Source organism: Nematostella vectensis, chromosome 11 (genome assembly GCF_932526225.1).
Source record: "Nematostella vectensis chromosome 11, jaNemVect1.1, whole genome shotgun sequence".
Classification (NCBI taxonomy): Eukaryota; Metazoa; Cnidaria; class Anthozoa; order Actiniaria; family Edwardsiidae; genus Nematostella; species Nematostella vectensis.
In genome coordinates, this window is record NC_064044.1 from 13,215,563 (window position 1) to 13,232,681 (window position 17,119).

The 17,119-nt window shown below is 39.0% G+C and overlaps 1 protein-coding gene across 1 annotated transcript; it reads right to left on the reverse strand.

The window, feature by feature from the left end:
* Positions 1-1,816: 1,816 nt before the first annotated feature.
* Positions 1,817-17,112, reverse strand: LOC5517545 (splicing factor 1). The gene is made up of 16 exons (XM_032361960.2): positions 16,768-17,112; positions 14,991-15,116; positions 14,414-14,489; positions 13,655-13,807; positions 13,273-13,362; positions 12,970-13,000; positions 12,843-12,893; positions 11,775-11,891; positions 11,206-11,324; positions 10,397-10,525; positions 6,276-6,342; positions 5,882-6,034; positions 5,084-5,282; positions 4,375-4,509; positions 3,801-3,910; positions 1,817-2,302 (listed from the first exon to the last, which is right to left on the reverse strand). Exons 1-16 carry the CDS (start codon positions 16,931-16,933, stop codon positions 2,240-2,242), a joined length of 1,785 nt encoding a protein of 594 aa, XP_032217851.1. The 5' UTR covers positions 16,934-17,112; the 3' UTR covers positions 1,817-2,239.
* Positions 17,113-17,119: the final 7 nt, after the last annotated feature.

A 17,119-nucleotide genomic window follows, 5' to 3' on the forward strand; every position in this document is an offset into this window, starting at 1 on the left:
GGTGACTTAGCGGCTATATTTACCTACCTACTTCGTAGGGACTTTGTGTAGGTCATTCATGTTGTTCGCTATAGTGTCCCTAACCCTAACCATTAACATAGTGAACCATATATGAAGGATCTACAGACTTTGTGAGTGGCCGAGTTATAGGCTACAGGCCCTTTCAGTTGGGAATCCTATCACTATCACGTGAACTAGTGGCTGGAGTAGTAAAAATACATAAATATAATACAATGAAAAGGGATTGCGGTACACAATCATCTATACACACCTATTTCAATACGGTTGATAAACAATGTTGTTTTCTTGTATAAAGACGGTTATTTACTACATGGTTTTCACTGGGAAAATTATTGATGTGAGTATTCTCCATAGCGACTGGTTTCAGGCATTCACAATTTTCTTTACGTCAAACTTAGTTGAAATAGGTGTACAGGTTATCATACAGCGACTTACGCCTAGTCTTATTTACAGAAGGCAAATAAAATGGACATAATTTAGATGGAACACCAACAGTGTGACACGACTACTTGGCCAGGATATGCACAGCCTGTTTTACATGAGATGCTTCAATGCGCAGTCGGTACCATCCTAGTGTCCTACTTTTTTTTTTTAATAACTTTTTATCAACTTTTTGTTAAAGGCCACAGTAGCGCACGCCGCCTTCTTACCACGCAGGTTCTAACAAATATTGAATAATCAAGAAATCAATATAACTGAGGTATGAGATAGTGAGATATAGGTCAACGCCGACCCCATCCTATGCCAAGCCATGTACTTTTACCCCTCATACTGCTTCTTTGGGATCCTGCCCAAGTTTTCTCGGTTGAAGTTTCTATGTCAGCCGCCATTTGTCATCATTTTGTTATCCTAGCAAAACTTAAAGTGCGAGAAAGCATCCACTTCCATCTGATGATTTAGGAAAGCTATTTCAATATATTTTTATCGAAATTTGCAAATAACGTATAGAACTTAGTATTAAGATAGTTACTTCGAAATTTCTTCATATAATTTGTCTTTCAACTTAAAACAAAAAAAAGTGTGTCTGTGAGTCCACAATATGTTAGAAGTCCGGAAATCCAAGCCATTCTAAAATCGCTATTGTGGATGAAATTTAACTTGAATCTTATCCGCTATGAGTAATTAATAAAAGGGATAGTATAATGAAAAGCAATCAGCGGACTCAAAGAACTTAATCTATACGCATTATATGAGCAAAAAACAACCATCATACTGTTAAAGAGAACAATTGAGAATATTTAAAAAAGTGGTTCAATGTATGAATTACTTAAATACCCTCTGTCAGCCGTACCAAGTGCGAAAAAGCATCCATTTCTATCGGCTGATTTGTGGAAGCAAATGCGATAGTTTCGATTGAATTTCTTAAATAAAGTATTACATTATGTTATTTCCAGATCTTTGCAAATTTTGTGCCTCCCAATATTAAATGGATACAATAACAAAGGTGTGGCTGACAATGGCTCTTTAAGTTCTCCATCAGCCCTCAGTCGTCTACTTTTAAACACAAGCATCCATTCACTTTAAAAGGGTGAACCTACAGAAGACATGGAAACATTTAGCATGCTGCCAATAGGGCCTATTATCAGCCTTTTACCACGAGATGGACTTGTGAGTTAGTCCAGTAACCCTAATTTCATGTGGATGGTATTGGGTCAAACAGATTTTCTCAATCTGATACCCTTCAGCAGAGTAAGGACAGTGTTTTCCAGGAAAAGGTAGAAGTCCAATGTCGTTAACAGGTGACAAGCAAATACAGTAATTTCACGTGGATGGCATTAGGTCCAACAGATTCCAGGTAGTCCAATGTCGTTAACAGGTGACAAGCAAATACAGTAATTTCACGTGGATGGCATTAGGTCCAACAGATTCCAAGTAGTCCAATGTCGTTAACAGGTGACAAGCAAATACAGTAATTTCACGTGGATGGCATTAGGTCCAACAGATTCCAAGTAGTCCAATTTGACAGACAAGTAAACTACTTCCAGACGATTGTCCTTGTACCAACACCAGGGTTAATGGTGTCATCTAAAACTCTATCCTCGGGATAAAATAAACATCGAGTGACAGTATTCGCAGACCATCTTCTCAGCCTTCTAAAATAACTAGGCCTCTATTAGTGCTAGGCTGGTTCAAGACGAATGAAATAGGCCTAGTTAGGTTGGCCCTGGCTGGCCTCGATGGGCCAATGGAAATTTACAGATGAGCCACGTCTTGGAACTTATCCCGAGCTGGGGGGTGGGGGTGGTGGTGGAGGTGGTGGGGCGCCCATTATTGACTGTCCCTGAAATTAGAAAGTGTAAAGTTTTCAGAAGGGAGTGGATCTCACTGAATAGCTGGAATCAGAAAGTTTGTTAGATATATGTCATGAAGAAAGGGCTCTGGAATTAGAAAGTGTAAAGTTGTCAAGAGGGAGTGGATCTCACTGAATAGTTGGAATCAGAAAGTGTGTTAGGTATACGTCATGAAGAAAGGGCTCTGGAAATAGAAAGTGTAAAGTTGTCAGAAGGGAGGGGCTTTTATTGGGTGACATGAATCAGAAGGTGTGAGGATGTGTGTCAAGAGGGAGTGGCTCTCATTGAGTGGCTGGAATCAGAAAGTGTGTTAGATATATGTCATGAAGAAAGGGCTCTGGAATTAGAAAGTGTACAATTGTAAGGAGGAAATGGCTCCAATAGAGGCTGGAATCAGAAAGTGTGGAGTTGTCAAGAAGGGGAGTGAGGGGGGGAGGGGACAGGAAGGAGAGGCTCTCAATGAATGGCTGGAATTAGAAAGTGTGAGGATGTATGGCGAGAGTGAAGGGCTCTGATTGGTTCTCTGGAATTAAAAAGTGTGAAGACGTGTGTCAAGAGGGAAGGGCTGTGATTGGGTCTCTGGAATTAGAAAGTGTGAAGATGTGTGTCAGGAGGTAAGGGCTGTGATTGGTTCTCTGGAATTAGAAAGTGTGAAGACGTGTGTCAGGAGGTAAGAACTGTGATTGGTTCTCTGGAATTAGAAAGTGTGAAGACGTGTGTCAGGAGGTAAGGTCTGTGATTGGGTCTCTGGAATTAGAAAGTGTGAAGACGGGTGTCAGGAGGTAAGGGCTGTGATTGGTTCTCTGGAATTAGAAAGTGTGAAGACGTGTGTCAGGAGGTAAGGGTTGTGATTGGTTCTCTGGAATTAGAAAGTGTGAAGACATGTGTCAGGAGATAAGGGCTGTGATTTGGTCTCTGGAATTAGAAAGTGTGAAGACGTGTGTCAGGAGGTAAGGGCTGTGATTGGTCCTCTGGAATTAGAAAGTGTGAAGACGTGTGTCAAGAGGGAAGGGATCTAATTTTTACTCCAAGTAAAGGGAAAGTTTTTCATGGGCCATGGTTTAATTAAAGTCTGTTTATCCAACTTGCATGACAAATGGTTTTGTGGGCTATGAAATTCTATGCAAGTGACATACTGTACTCATCTCAGTGGTGAATTAAATCCGCTTGAATAACGGTGAATTTCAATTTATCCTACAATTTAAACAGCTTAGCTGTACTAATAAAGTGTCAAATAATGAAGGGAAAGTTGTATTTTTCTTAAAAAAATGAGGAGAGTTTTTAATATTCAGAACAAAACAGCATTTTCATGCAAGTCGGATCCAGAGGAAATCCTTCATTAGAGAAGAAGCAGAAAGAAGCCTGAGAAACACACACACACAAGTTTTTGAGATCCTGTAGAAAACCCGCCTTACAAAGAATCAAACATCCACAGAAAACATAAAAGATCATAAAAGACATAACAACGTATATGGTCGAATAACTTACCCATGGTGCATCTGATGGTGGGGGAGGGGGTGGGGGCTGGAACTGTGGAAATCCTGGGGGTGGGGGCGGTATGTATCCAGGAGTGGTCTGCCATGGGGGTATCGAAGGTGCTGAAAATGAAAGAAAATGAATGCCAAGTGAGAAATGCTTGAGTAAAGATTAAACAGTCCATTGTCTGGAGGGGATATAATGGGATTGAAAAGTTATTAGTTTGATTTCAACTATCCATGCATTATTTTATTCTCTAGCATTATAGTTAAAATGCTTTAACATATGTAAGATGGATCTCTGATTTGCATTATTTTTTTTTACAGGCAGTAAAAGATCACTTGCACCATTCGAAACAGGTTTGAAACAACTGTTGAATTCATATGGACTCTAGGTTGATTATAGCTTAAATATAAGGTGGGATCACGTGTGTGGTGCCAGTACATAATATGCATAAACTCTCTATATAGGTATATAGGGTAACAGTATATCTAGACAAATACAGTATAAACACAAAAAAGACAATGTGTGCTTCATCCCTTAATTGGTTATTGAAGCATCCCTTAGGCTCTATCGCTGTACTAACCTTGCTGCCATGGGGGTGGAGCCCCAGAGCTGGGTGGCGGCGGCGGAGGAGGAAGCTGCATGTTACCCCCAGGGGGAGGCGGCTGGAAGGGTCCTGGACCTGGTGGTGGTGGTGGTGCCCCTCGGGGTGGTCCTCCTAGCAAGAACACAGCAGTTTAGAATAGTGTGACTTATTTTCATTGGTGTTTGAATCCTGCTGCAAGTATAAACTAGCAAGGGCAGATCTAGGAAGAGGTCTGACCTATATATGAGAAAAAAGAAGCGCTGAACACTTTCACCTCTTTTAATGGAATTAAGATTTAGAGCTTATACTTTTGACCTGTTTACATAAGATACAAATAGGTCTGAATCGTCACCTGACTCGAAAATATACACCTGTGTTCGATTTTTGCACTTACATGCTTTTCCTGTATGCTTGCGATTGGCTTTTTCAAAACTCGATGTTCTTTTTTGAATTTGTTATTTCAATTGGAGCTTGGCAAAATCTAGATTAGAGTGTGATTAAATGCTTGATATAATACATCATGCATTTAATTACATATTGGAGAAAATTGTTTTTTTTTTAACAAAAAAAAACTAAGATGTGTAGACTTGTGCCTATTCTGGTGCAAAGCTAATATTAAAAGCTGTACATGTGTGCAGTGACAACAGTACAACTATCAAAAGCTATTAGCTTAAATCCCTAACTAAACTAACTCTAATTCACATACCCATGTTGAGCATTGGTGGTCCAGGAGGCGGGGGGCCAGGCAGGATCCCGCCTGGTTTGCTCCACGGTGGGGGTGGACCACCAGGGCCATTCCCTGCCCCAGGGGGGCGCATGCCTGGTGGCCGCTGAACGGGGGTACTCATTAGAGGCTTGGGACCAGAATTACTTGTGGCCCAGGGGGGTGGAGCTGACGTGGCACTCTACGGAAATAGAAGATATAAAATATAGGTGCCAGAGACATGACAGAAAAACCTGGAAAACGCGCAGTCCCAGATGGAGAGAGAAGACACAACTTCTTACAATAGCTATTATAGGCTACTTGTATTACGGACTGATTTCAAAACACAAATAACGTGAGGCTGCACTTGATATTTTGTTTGCTATAAGTTAAAAAGTACTCAGAGGAATTATCCGCCTTATTCAATGTGAAATGGGCTGATTTAAAGCGTCACGTCATGTTTTCCCGTCATGTCTGTGCCAGAGTAAAATCAATTTTTAAATGAAAATCATGCATAACACTCAAGTAGAATTGTTGTGACACAGGCTACCATGGTCACAGGGAGCTTGATTTAAAAAAAAAACAGCTGCTTAGCATGCAAGATCAGTTTATATTGACATAAACTGTTTGGGCAAATAAACCATGCCAATAAAATTAGTATATCTATGTTTCTTGCATAATACTTTTTTTTTACTTTAATTCAAATTCCAAGTTAGAAGAGATCAAAGTTAGGAATTCTATTGGAAAGGAGGACTATGTATATTTACGAGTTATAAGATTGGCCAGTAAATAGGTACATACCGGTACTGGAGGAGGAGGAAGAGTAGATGGGATCGTCTTGGGTGGAGGAGGGGCTTGTGACGGTGGCGGCGCAGGGGCAAATGCTGCAGGCTCTGATGCCGCTGGAGGGGGTGGTGCCTCTCCAACGCCTAGCTCTGCCATGAGTGACAGGTACTGAAATGCATGACAAGGAATCAGACATGAGGTGGTTTTATTTAGATATTGAAATATCTTCTCATTTTTGACAAATATTTTTTGTTTACCACTGTATGGCCTTAATTAACTTAATTAATTTCTCAGCAAATTCAAAAGGATTTACAATCCAAATGACACCCACCCTTTTGTATAGATTCTTTTGTGGACAATTTGTCTTTAACATGTAACAAAAAGCAGGATCATGTGGTTACCACAGTACCTCACTATCCATCTTGGCTTTGTCCACAGGGAGGGTAGGAACTGGTGGTAGCGCAGTGTCGTTAGGACTACAACACAAGCAATGATACAGGGTAGTTAGGACTACAACACAAGCAATGATACAGGGTCGTTAGGACTACAACACAAGCAATGATACAGGGTCATTAGGACTACAACACAAGCAATGATACAGGGTCATTAGGACTACAACACAAGCAATGATACAGGGTCGTTAGGACTACAACACAAGCAATGATACAGGGTCATTAGGACTACAACACAAGCAATGATACAGGGTCATTAGGACTACAACACAAGCAATGATACAGGGTCGTTAGGACTACAACACAAGCAATGATACAGGGTCGTTAGGACTACAACACAAGCAATGATACAGGGTTGTTAGGACTACAACACAAGCAATGATACAGGGTTGTTAGGACTACAACACAAGCAATGATACAGGGTTGTTAGGACTACAATACAAGCAATGATACAGGGTCGTTAGGAATACAACACAAGCAATGATACAGGGTTGTTAGGACTACAACACAAGCAATGATACAGGGTCATTAGGACTACAACACAAGCAATGATACAGGGTCGTTAGGACTACAACACAAGCAATGATACAGGGTCATTAGGACTACAACACAAGCAATGATACAGGGTCATTAGGACTACAACACAAGCAATGATACAGGGTCGTTAGGACTACAACACAAGCAATGATACAGGGTCGTTAGGACTACAACACAAGCAATGATACAGGGTAGTTAGGACTACAACACAAGCAATGATACAGGGTAGTTAGGAATACAACACAAGCAATGATACAGGGTAGTTAGGACTACAACACAAGCAATGATACAGGGTCATTAGGACTACAACACAAGCAATGATACAGGGTAGTTAGGACTACAACACAAGCAATGATACAGGGTAGTTAGGACTACAACACAAGCAATGATACAGGGTAATTAGGACTACAACACAAGCAATGATACAGGGTCATTAGGACTACAACACAAGCAATGATACAGGGTCGTTAGGACTACAACACAAGCAATGATACAGGGTAGTTAGGACTACAACACAAGCAATGATACAGGGTCATTAGGACTACAACACAAGCAATGATACAGGGTCGTTAGGACTACAACACAAGCAATGATACAGGGTCGTTAGGACTACAACACAAGCAATGATACAGGGTCATTAGGACTACAACACAAGCAATGATACAGGGTCGTTAGGACTACAACACAAGCAATGATACAGGGTTGTTAGGAATACAACACAAGCAATGATACAGGGTCATTAGGACTACAACACAAGCAATGATACAGGGTCGTTAGGACTACAACACAAGCAATGATACAGGGTCATTAGGACTACAACACAAGCAATGATACAGGGTAGTTAGGACTACAACACAAGCAATGATACAGGGTCGTTAGGACTACAACACAAGCAATGATACAGGGTCATTAGGACTACAACACAAGCAATGATACAGGGTAGTTAGGACTACAACACAAGCAATGATACAGGGTCGTTAGGACTACAACACAAGCAATGATACAGGGTCGTTAGGACTACAACACAAGCAATGATACAGGGTCATTAGGACTACAACACAAGCAATGATACAGGGTCATTAGGACTACAACACTTAGCAATGATACAGGGTAGTTAGGACTACAACACAAGCAATGATACAGGGTCGTTAGGACTACAACACAAGCAATGATACAGGGTCGTTAGGACTACAACACAAGCAATGATACAGGGTCGTTAGGACTACAACACAAGCAATGATACAGGGTCATTAGGACTACAACACAAGCAATGATACAGGGTCATTAGGACTACAACACAAGCAATGATACAGGGTCATTAGGACTATAACACAAGCAATGATACAGGGTCGTTAGGAATACAACACAAGCAATGATACAGGGTCATTAGGACTACAACACAAGCAATGATACAGGGTCATTAGGACTACAACACAAGCAATGATACAGGGTCATTAGGACTACAACACAAGCAATGATACAGGGTAGTTAGGACTACAACACAAGCAATGATACAGGGTTGTTAGGACTACAACACAAGCAATGATACAGGGTAGTTAGGACTACAACACAAGCAATGATACAGGGTCATTAGGACTACAACACAAGCAATGATACAGGGTCGTTAGGACTACAACACAAGCAATGATACAGGGTAGTTAGGACTACAACACAAGCAATGATACAGGGTCGTTAGGACTACAACACAAGCAATGATACAGGGTAGTTAGGACTACAACACAAGCAATGATACAGGGTCATTAGGACTACAACACAAGCAATGATACAGGGTCGTTAGGACTACAACACAAGCAATGATACAGGGTTGTTAGGACTACAACACAAGCAATGATACAGGGTCATTAGGACTACAACACAAGCAATGATACAGGGTCGTTAGGACTACAACACAAGCAATGATACAGGGTCGTTAGGACTACAACACAAGCAATGATACAGGGTCATTAGGACTACAACACAAGCAATGATACAGGGTCATTAGGACTACAACACAAGCAATGATACAGGGTCGTTAGGACTACAACACTTAGCAATGATACAGGGTAGTTAGGAATACAACACAAGCAATGATACAGGGTAGTTAGGACTACAACACATACAATGATACAGGGTTGTTAGGACTACAACACAAGCAATGATACAGGGTCGTTAGGACTACAACACAAGCAATGATACAGGGTAGTTAGGACTAGAACACAAGCAATGATACAGGGTCATTAGGACTACAACACAAGCAATGATACAGGGTTGTTAGGACTACAACACAAGCAATGATACAGGGTCGTTAGGACTACAACACAAGCAATGATACAGGGTCATTAGGACTACAACACAAGCAATGATACAGGGTCATTAGGACTACAATACAAGCAATGATACAGGGTTGTTAGGACTACAACACAAGCAATGATACAGGGTCGTTAGGACTACAACACAAGCAATGATACAGGGTAGTTAGGACTACAACACAAGCAATGATACAGGGTCATTAGGACTACAACACAAGCAATGATACAGGGTCATTAGGACTACAATACAAGCAATGATACAGGGTCATTAGGACTACAACACAAGCAATGATACAGGGTCATTAGGACTACAACACAAGCAATGATACAGGGTAGTTAGGACTACAACACAAGCAATGATACAGGGTCATTAGGACTACAACACAAGCAATGATACAGGGTTGTTAGGACTACAACACAAGCAATGATACAGGGTTGTTAGGACTACAACACAAGCAATGATACAGGGTTGTTAGGACTACAACACAAGCAATGATACAGGGTCGTTAGGACTACAACACAAGCAATGATACAGGGTAGTTAGGACTACAACACAAGCAATGATACAGGGTCGTTAGGACTACAACACAAGCAATGATACAGGGTAGTTAGGACTACAACACAAGCAATGATACAGGGTCATTAGGACTACAACACAAGCAATGATACAGGGTCATTAGGACTACAACACATACAATGATACAGGGTAGTTAGGAATACAACAAAAGCAATGATACAGGGTTGTTAGGACTACAACACAAGCAATGATACAGGGTAGTTAGGACTACAACACAAGCAATGATACAGGGTCGTTAGGACTACAACACTTAGCAATGATACAGGGTAGTTAGGAATACAACACAAGCAATGATACAAGGTCATTAGGACTACAACACTTAGCAATGATATGCGTGAGCATTCATGAGCATTCATGTTTAAAAAACAGCAGAAGAAAATTTTCTCTATGGCATTGGTAGATGGTATATTGGAGGTGTTGGTTAAAAGCTGGTATTTGTATCATTGTGGCACCTGGGAAGGGTAGAGTAAATGTGGGAAGGTAGTGGGAAGCTAGGTGTAAAATAGGGAAGGGAAGCAGCAATCAGTAATGTACGTACAAGCACAAGATAGTAAAATATGTAGGATAAGTCAGAAATGGTAAATTTCATAAAGTAATTTCTGTAGAAACAATTTCCCTCTTGAAAAAAACCTATTGGGTCCTGTACAGTACTTACTCTCTCTGTACACAATCAACAGCGATATGTCCAGCCCCACCACACTTTGTACAAATGACATTGTTAGTGATATTCCTCTGTTCGGGACACTCCCAGTGGCGATGGTTAGAAGCCCCACAATTCCGGCACCTTGGAGAAAAATAAAATGAACAATTACAAAGGGAATAAGAGATCTGTATGGTGTTAATAGTACAGAAGAAAAACCCTGCCTAAACTGCCACAGTAAGGGAATAATCGCAAGGGAACCAGATAGGCTGGAAGGCAGGATGTGGAGCAGAGAGGGCATAGTTATATGGGCATTTTAGAGGAACATTTCAGTTTATGTCCTAGTTCATGTGTTTCTCAATTTTCTTTGATTTGAACAGACATTTCAGTCAAGTGGATGGTGCTTCTTAACCTTCTGAACCCTTAAAATCCTCCCCAGCTACAGGTCTGAGAAGTGTATGGTGATACTACAGATTAACATAGAACTTTTCACTTGCAGAGTTACAAATAAGGGACACTTATAGGGGGGCATAAACAGGAATGACTTTTAAGTTCTACTTTTCATTATTAACTCAAGGTATTTTGCATAACAATATGGAATATTAAAGATAATAACAAGTCACCTTTATGCAAGTTTCACTAAAAGGAGATTGTAATTTTTACTCAAGTCTTTATGTTAAAGCTCAATAGCTAATAAAACTGTGGCAGGAGAAGTATTAAATTTCAATGAGTTTCTAATAAAAAAAACAGCCACCTAAGCAAAACAACAGCAATAAAACATGGTTCTTATACTGTAATAAAACACATCAATCTCTAATACATACCTAAGTAATTCATCCTCCCTTAGAGTCCCATTTAGTGCAGCGAGTTCCCGTAGTTGCATCCTCTTCAAGTCATTCTGCCCCTCTGGAGCTTCAATTCCTTGCTTTAGGATATCTTGAATCTATAGAGACAATTTACAATTGAGAAACAACTAAATTACAAAATTCATATGAGAAAAAAAGTCGGATGAAAACGCTGTTTTGGCAAAAGGTAAACAATAGGGTGTTATATTGTATCAGCAACAAACAGTATAAGTAACGAGTATCATAACCTATACTCCCAATTGTTGAGCCCTTATCATAAACTCGCAACCCAACACTCTAGCTTTTAATGAGGCAAAGTTACACAAACTCGCACAATAACAGATCATGAAACATGAAGTTTGCGAAATGGTTAAAAGATTTCTCAATGCCCTTGAGTTAACTTCAAAATCATGAAGTCTGAATCATTCCAGACTATAGAACTTAACACAGACATCAATCACCCATTATTCTATAATAAAAATTATTTAACACATGAATGATCAGAGTGCAACCTTATTGGAGGTGTACATATATATTACCATCCTCACCATGTTGACAGCCTTCTTGACACTCTCCGCAGTTGGTCCTGTGACAAGTGCATGAAGGGGCTCATCCTCACCAGAGTTCATCAACTGCATATCCCTACCACGCCCTTGCTGCCAGATCAGCGCGGGATACAAAGGCACAGTGCACATACACAGTATCAGTATATTATCGAGACATACAGTATTAATCAGTATACTATTGGCATATTGTTAGTGATTTTAATATTTGATTGAACGCATCAATGCCCAGAATCCATTTTCTGTTCAAGGCAAGGCTACCATTTCCAAGTAACAATTCAAATTCAATTCAACAGGAGAACAAATTCAATTCAACAGGAGAACAAATTCAATTCAACAGGAGAACAAATTCAATTCAACAGGAGAACAAATTCAATTCAACAGGAGAACAAATTCAAATAAACAGGAGAACAAATTCAAATAAACAGGAGAACAAATTCAAATAAACAGGAGAACAAATTCAAATAAACAGGAGAACAAATTCAAATAAACAGGAGAACAAATTCAAATAAACAGGAGAACAAATTCAAATAAACAGGAGAACAAATTCAAATAAACAGTAGAACAAATTCAATTCAACAGGAAAACAAATTCAATTCAACAGGAGAACAAATTAAATTCAACAGGAGAACAAACACAATTCAACAGGAGAACAAATTCAATTCAACAGGAGAACAAATTCAATTCAATAGGAGAACAAATTCAATTCAACAGGAGAACAAATTCAATTCAACAGGAGAACAAATTCAATTCAACAGGAGAACAAATTCAATTCAACAGGAGAACAAATTCAATTCAACAGGAGAACAAATTCACTTCAACAGGAGAACAAATTCAATTCAACAGGAGAACAAATTCAATTGAACAGGAGAACAACAAGGTTTTAAAACTGCCCTGTAATTATTGATCACGAAAATTTATCATTATTATTTATTTATTTATTTATCTGGTTAGAGAATGCTAAAATTGCTACAGATATTCTACATATGGGCTCACAAACAAAATAGCTATTAACCAAGAAACTTTCATCATCTATTAATTAAATACACTAACCTTTCCATCTTTAATTGATCCTTTGCCTCTAATCATGATTTTAGCATTTGTCTAAAAACAAAGGGCAAAATGAGCTCTACTATACAGCTTAACACATAAAGGTAATGCAGTAAGGCCTAGTACTGACCTCTTTTTCCATATTCTTTAATGTGTTTCCTCTGCAAAGGAAAAAGAGCCACATTTAATACTTTAACTGGGCAAAATAATGGGGATAAAAAATACTCAAGGCAACATATAGTAACTTAGTAGGGAGTTTGAGTCATTCAAGTAGAAATGGATTAATAATAATATTTAGAAAACTAGAACCTGCTACCACATACTGTATCATGGTTTTTCCCCCCTTTACACCTCCCATCCACAGAGCAGAGCGGGAAGCCTCCCCTCCCTCTAAGGTACAGTATCTTTCGCACACCGAGTTAACTTTCCATACCTTGGTCCAATAAGAAGTCCAATAAAGTTGACCTCAGGATTTTCATCTTGTGGTATCATCACTTTGTCTTGAATCTTAATGAGTGGAGGCCTTTAAAATAGATCATGATTATATTATTCTTTATCATTTTTCTTGTGATTTTAGTTCTATATTTACAATAGGTATGTCTAAATCTGGCAGCTTATTGCAAAAACTGTGACCATATATTTTTTTAGATTTGGAGAAGAGATTTGTAAAGCAAAATCAGGGAAATTGTAGAGCCAAATGCTGTTAGATTTATCATCATTCATTATTATCATCATCACCATTCCCTGTCATCATCATCATCATCATCATCATCATCATTGTGAACTACACTTGATATAGCCCAATTTTAACATACTTGTAGTCTGCAGGAGGCTTGAAGTCAGGGTTAATCTTCATCATGTCCTGTATAAATTTATGCCGCTCGTCTTCTAGCCTTTTCCTGACACGAAAATCTCTTGTGTTGAGGCGCTTTCCGTCTGTGTTATAAATAGGCTCTGGAGAGGGGGATCTACAAAAAAAAAATTGTTTTGTAAAATAAACAGTTAAGGTGAACATGTGATTATTTCCAGAAGTTAAAATATTGCACTTTACATTAGGATTTCACTGAATCGCTGCCCTTGATGATACTCCCTATTTCAACCCAGGTAGAACACAGTATGTGCCAATTTTCAGAAAATTTTGATGGGCAGAAAGAGGGGACCGTTGGCTGAATTATGGTTAGTGAACCCTTGCTAAATCAATAAACTCTATTAAAGGGACATTGGCATGTTCGTTTCAAAGTGAAAATTCACCGTGAAATCATCATTACTTGGGAGCGAAATAGACGGCTAAAAGGGTATGTAGATGTGAAGTCTGTTTGCATTGAACCGAATTTACTCACAATAAGACAATCAAACAGCTTTTAGATAGTGTCCAGTAGTTTTTCTTTGTTTTGTACTAGTACATTGCATACACAGGTCTAATGAGGTCTTGAATCTCGCTTAATTTCTGAAACAACCCTGCTACCCAGAACATCATAACAAATATAATTCAATATTTTGATTTTTTTTATTATTATTTACTACAAACCTGTCTTCAGGGTTATCTGGAATGCCCAGATCTCTTTTCTACTAACCTGTCTTCAGGGTTATCTGGAATGCCCAGATCTCCAGTTCTCAGCATACGACTGATCTCTTCAATTCTCAATTGCACTGCAAACACACAAGATGGATAACATTAAGCTGGGGAAATACGAGGCACAAAATCCCTCAACTTGTCGCGCTTCATGGATGCATTGCGCGTTGTGCATCAATGATGCTTGTTTTTCACTCCTAGCCACAATTTGTCACGCAACAAAAAAAATGCTTTGTGCAGCAGACAGCAGACAAACACAGAAAAGCAAAGTGACAAAACAAACACTATATATGCTTTTCTTGTTTCAACAAGAAAATCACATATATATAAAGTGTGCTATTTAGATCTTTGTTTAAACACAAAGTTTATATAAACTATACAGTCCAGCCCAAATAGTCCTCATGAGCCAGTAATGTTTCTGTTAAAGCTTGTTAAACTTTTGTCTTGAAAAACTTCCTGGCAAGCTGTATGTTACAAAGGGTGCGTCACACATCAGTGCACATGGTGTTCCCTGCTGGCCAGATAAGGGCTGCAAAAGAGTGGTCAATATGTGCAATTCCTTGCAGAGGCATACTTACTGAGATATGCTTTCTGTTGGTCTGGTTTGAGGTTTGGTGGGAGAGTTGTCGGCATTCCTGGGATGATCATTTTCTTATCTTCACCTCCCCATCGACTCTTTCTCTTTTTCTTTCTGTCTTCTCTACCTAGATAGGAAATTGATGATTTTGTATGAAGCATTTTGAAAGATAATCAAAGATTTTGAGAGGATTGAACATTAGATATTTAAAGTGTGATGAATGCCACAAAGTGGCTACCTTGAAAGTCCTAGGAGGTTAGCCAAGAAGCATGTTAGAAACGTACTAACTGATGAATAAATGCTTTTCACTGAATTTACTGAAACACGAGGTTCCGGTATAAAAAGGACCACCACTTTCTTGCATTTCATTTTCACTATTCATTGGCACAGGCAACACTGTCTGAAAACTTTTGGATTAAATTATTTTAAAAAGCACTTTCTACTAAAGCAGAACATCTGATTTTGTTGTTGTTGTTTATGTTGTCAACCAAGTTTTTTAGGCAAAAAAAAAACATTATTCTGGATTGGGAAAATGGTAGCAACAAATTGAAATGAGTGAAAAGTCAGACAACTCATTTTCACAGGAATCAATTTGTTGATGTAAAGATCATAAATACGGTAAAGCTTGGAAAGACTACTTTCGCAAAAGAATGTTTTATTGCTAAAAATGATCACTAAACATGTCAATGTGCGAAAAATAGGACAACTTATCTTTGCTGGAATCTATTTGTTTAGAGTAGGGGGGAATGTAGGTTATTGCGGTATTAGCCCTTTATTGTACAAGATTGTTGTAAAATAGCAAAAACCATGTGGTGATGCGGTATTTCAAAACACTGCAAGATGAGAGATTTGCATTAAATGGCTATATTGCAGTAAAAAAATTAAAATGATTGCTATGTTAATAAGTCCTGCGGTATGCGGGATTTGTCCTTGGTATGAAATGATCTAGCGGGAAACCTAGAAATGTTGGGGTGTCGCGCATTTTCTTCAAAACCTTGTCATTCTGTGTGGTATGCGACCTTTCCAATTTTTTTCTGTGGTATTTTCAAAAATTGTGTGCGGTATTGCGGTAATAAGACCCCCATTGTCCCCCCCAGAGTACTTTACTGCTGTTTTGCCACGGAGAATGTTACAATAGTTATTGACGTGACTGTACATGGTAAACAATTACAAATATCAAATGAAGAGGTCTAACATTCTGCAAAATTAGTGTATGGAGTTTAAACAAGTCTATTTTTACAGGAGTTTATTAAGGAAATACAACAAATGTACAGAAGAACCAAAAATATTGAAATTGCAAACATTGTAGTTTCAACTTAGTTATAACATTTCCCATGCCACAGGACAAAGTATTGTTAATTAAACCAAGAACTATTCTAACTGGGTAGTGTTATGTTATTTTGAAAAGTTTAATTCGGAATGTCATAGAATAATCAAAATGAAACCATGAAGATACAATAAAACGGGCGAAACAATCAAGGAAAAATATTTAGAGATAGCCTTTTCACATGATATCTTATCTTGCACAAATAATCAGTTACAGATTGTCACAAACAGTAAACACAATCCTCTTAAAGGCTAATTGTAACAAATCTCGCATCACTGGTCCCTCAACAAGTGGCCACAATTGTTCCATTCAAGAAAACAGCGTGCACAACGAATCCAAATTGAGGCGAACTTTTACCAACTTCTCCCAAAACACGGCGGAACAAAGCACTGCTTCGGGTTAGAAACCTCACAAAAGGCTACATGTATAAACAATGTTATATTTAGTTTACCTGATGGGGTTTTCTCTTTTTGTGCTTCCCGTTTAACACCGGCGCGATCCATTAAAGCCGGATAATGTGCAGCTTGCGGAGTCGGCGAGGAAGACTCACGTTTGCCAGCAAGAATGGGGTGAAGACGTCCCAAAGGAGTCGTGTTCGCGCCCGTCATTCGCGACATATTCACTCTCCCTTCGTCTCTACCGATGTACAAGGGTTCTCGCTCTGTTTCCAGAGATTTCTTTCTGTCGTAGAGTACTAAATAATACAAAATTGCAGACAAAACATTGAAAAGTTCGACAAAATGTCGTGAAAAGTTGAGCAGCACGATGGCGGTCGCGCAAAGAATCCTGGGTAAACTACGTGC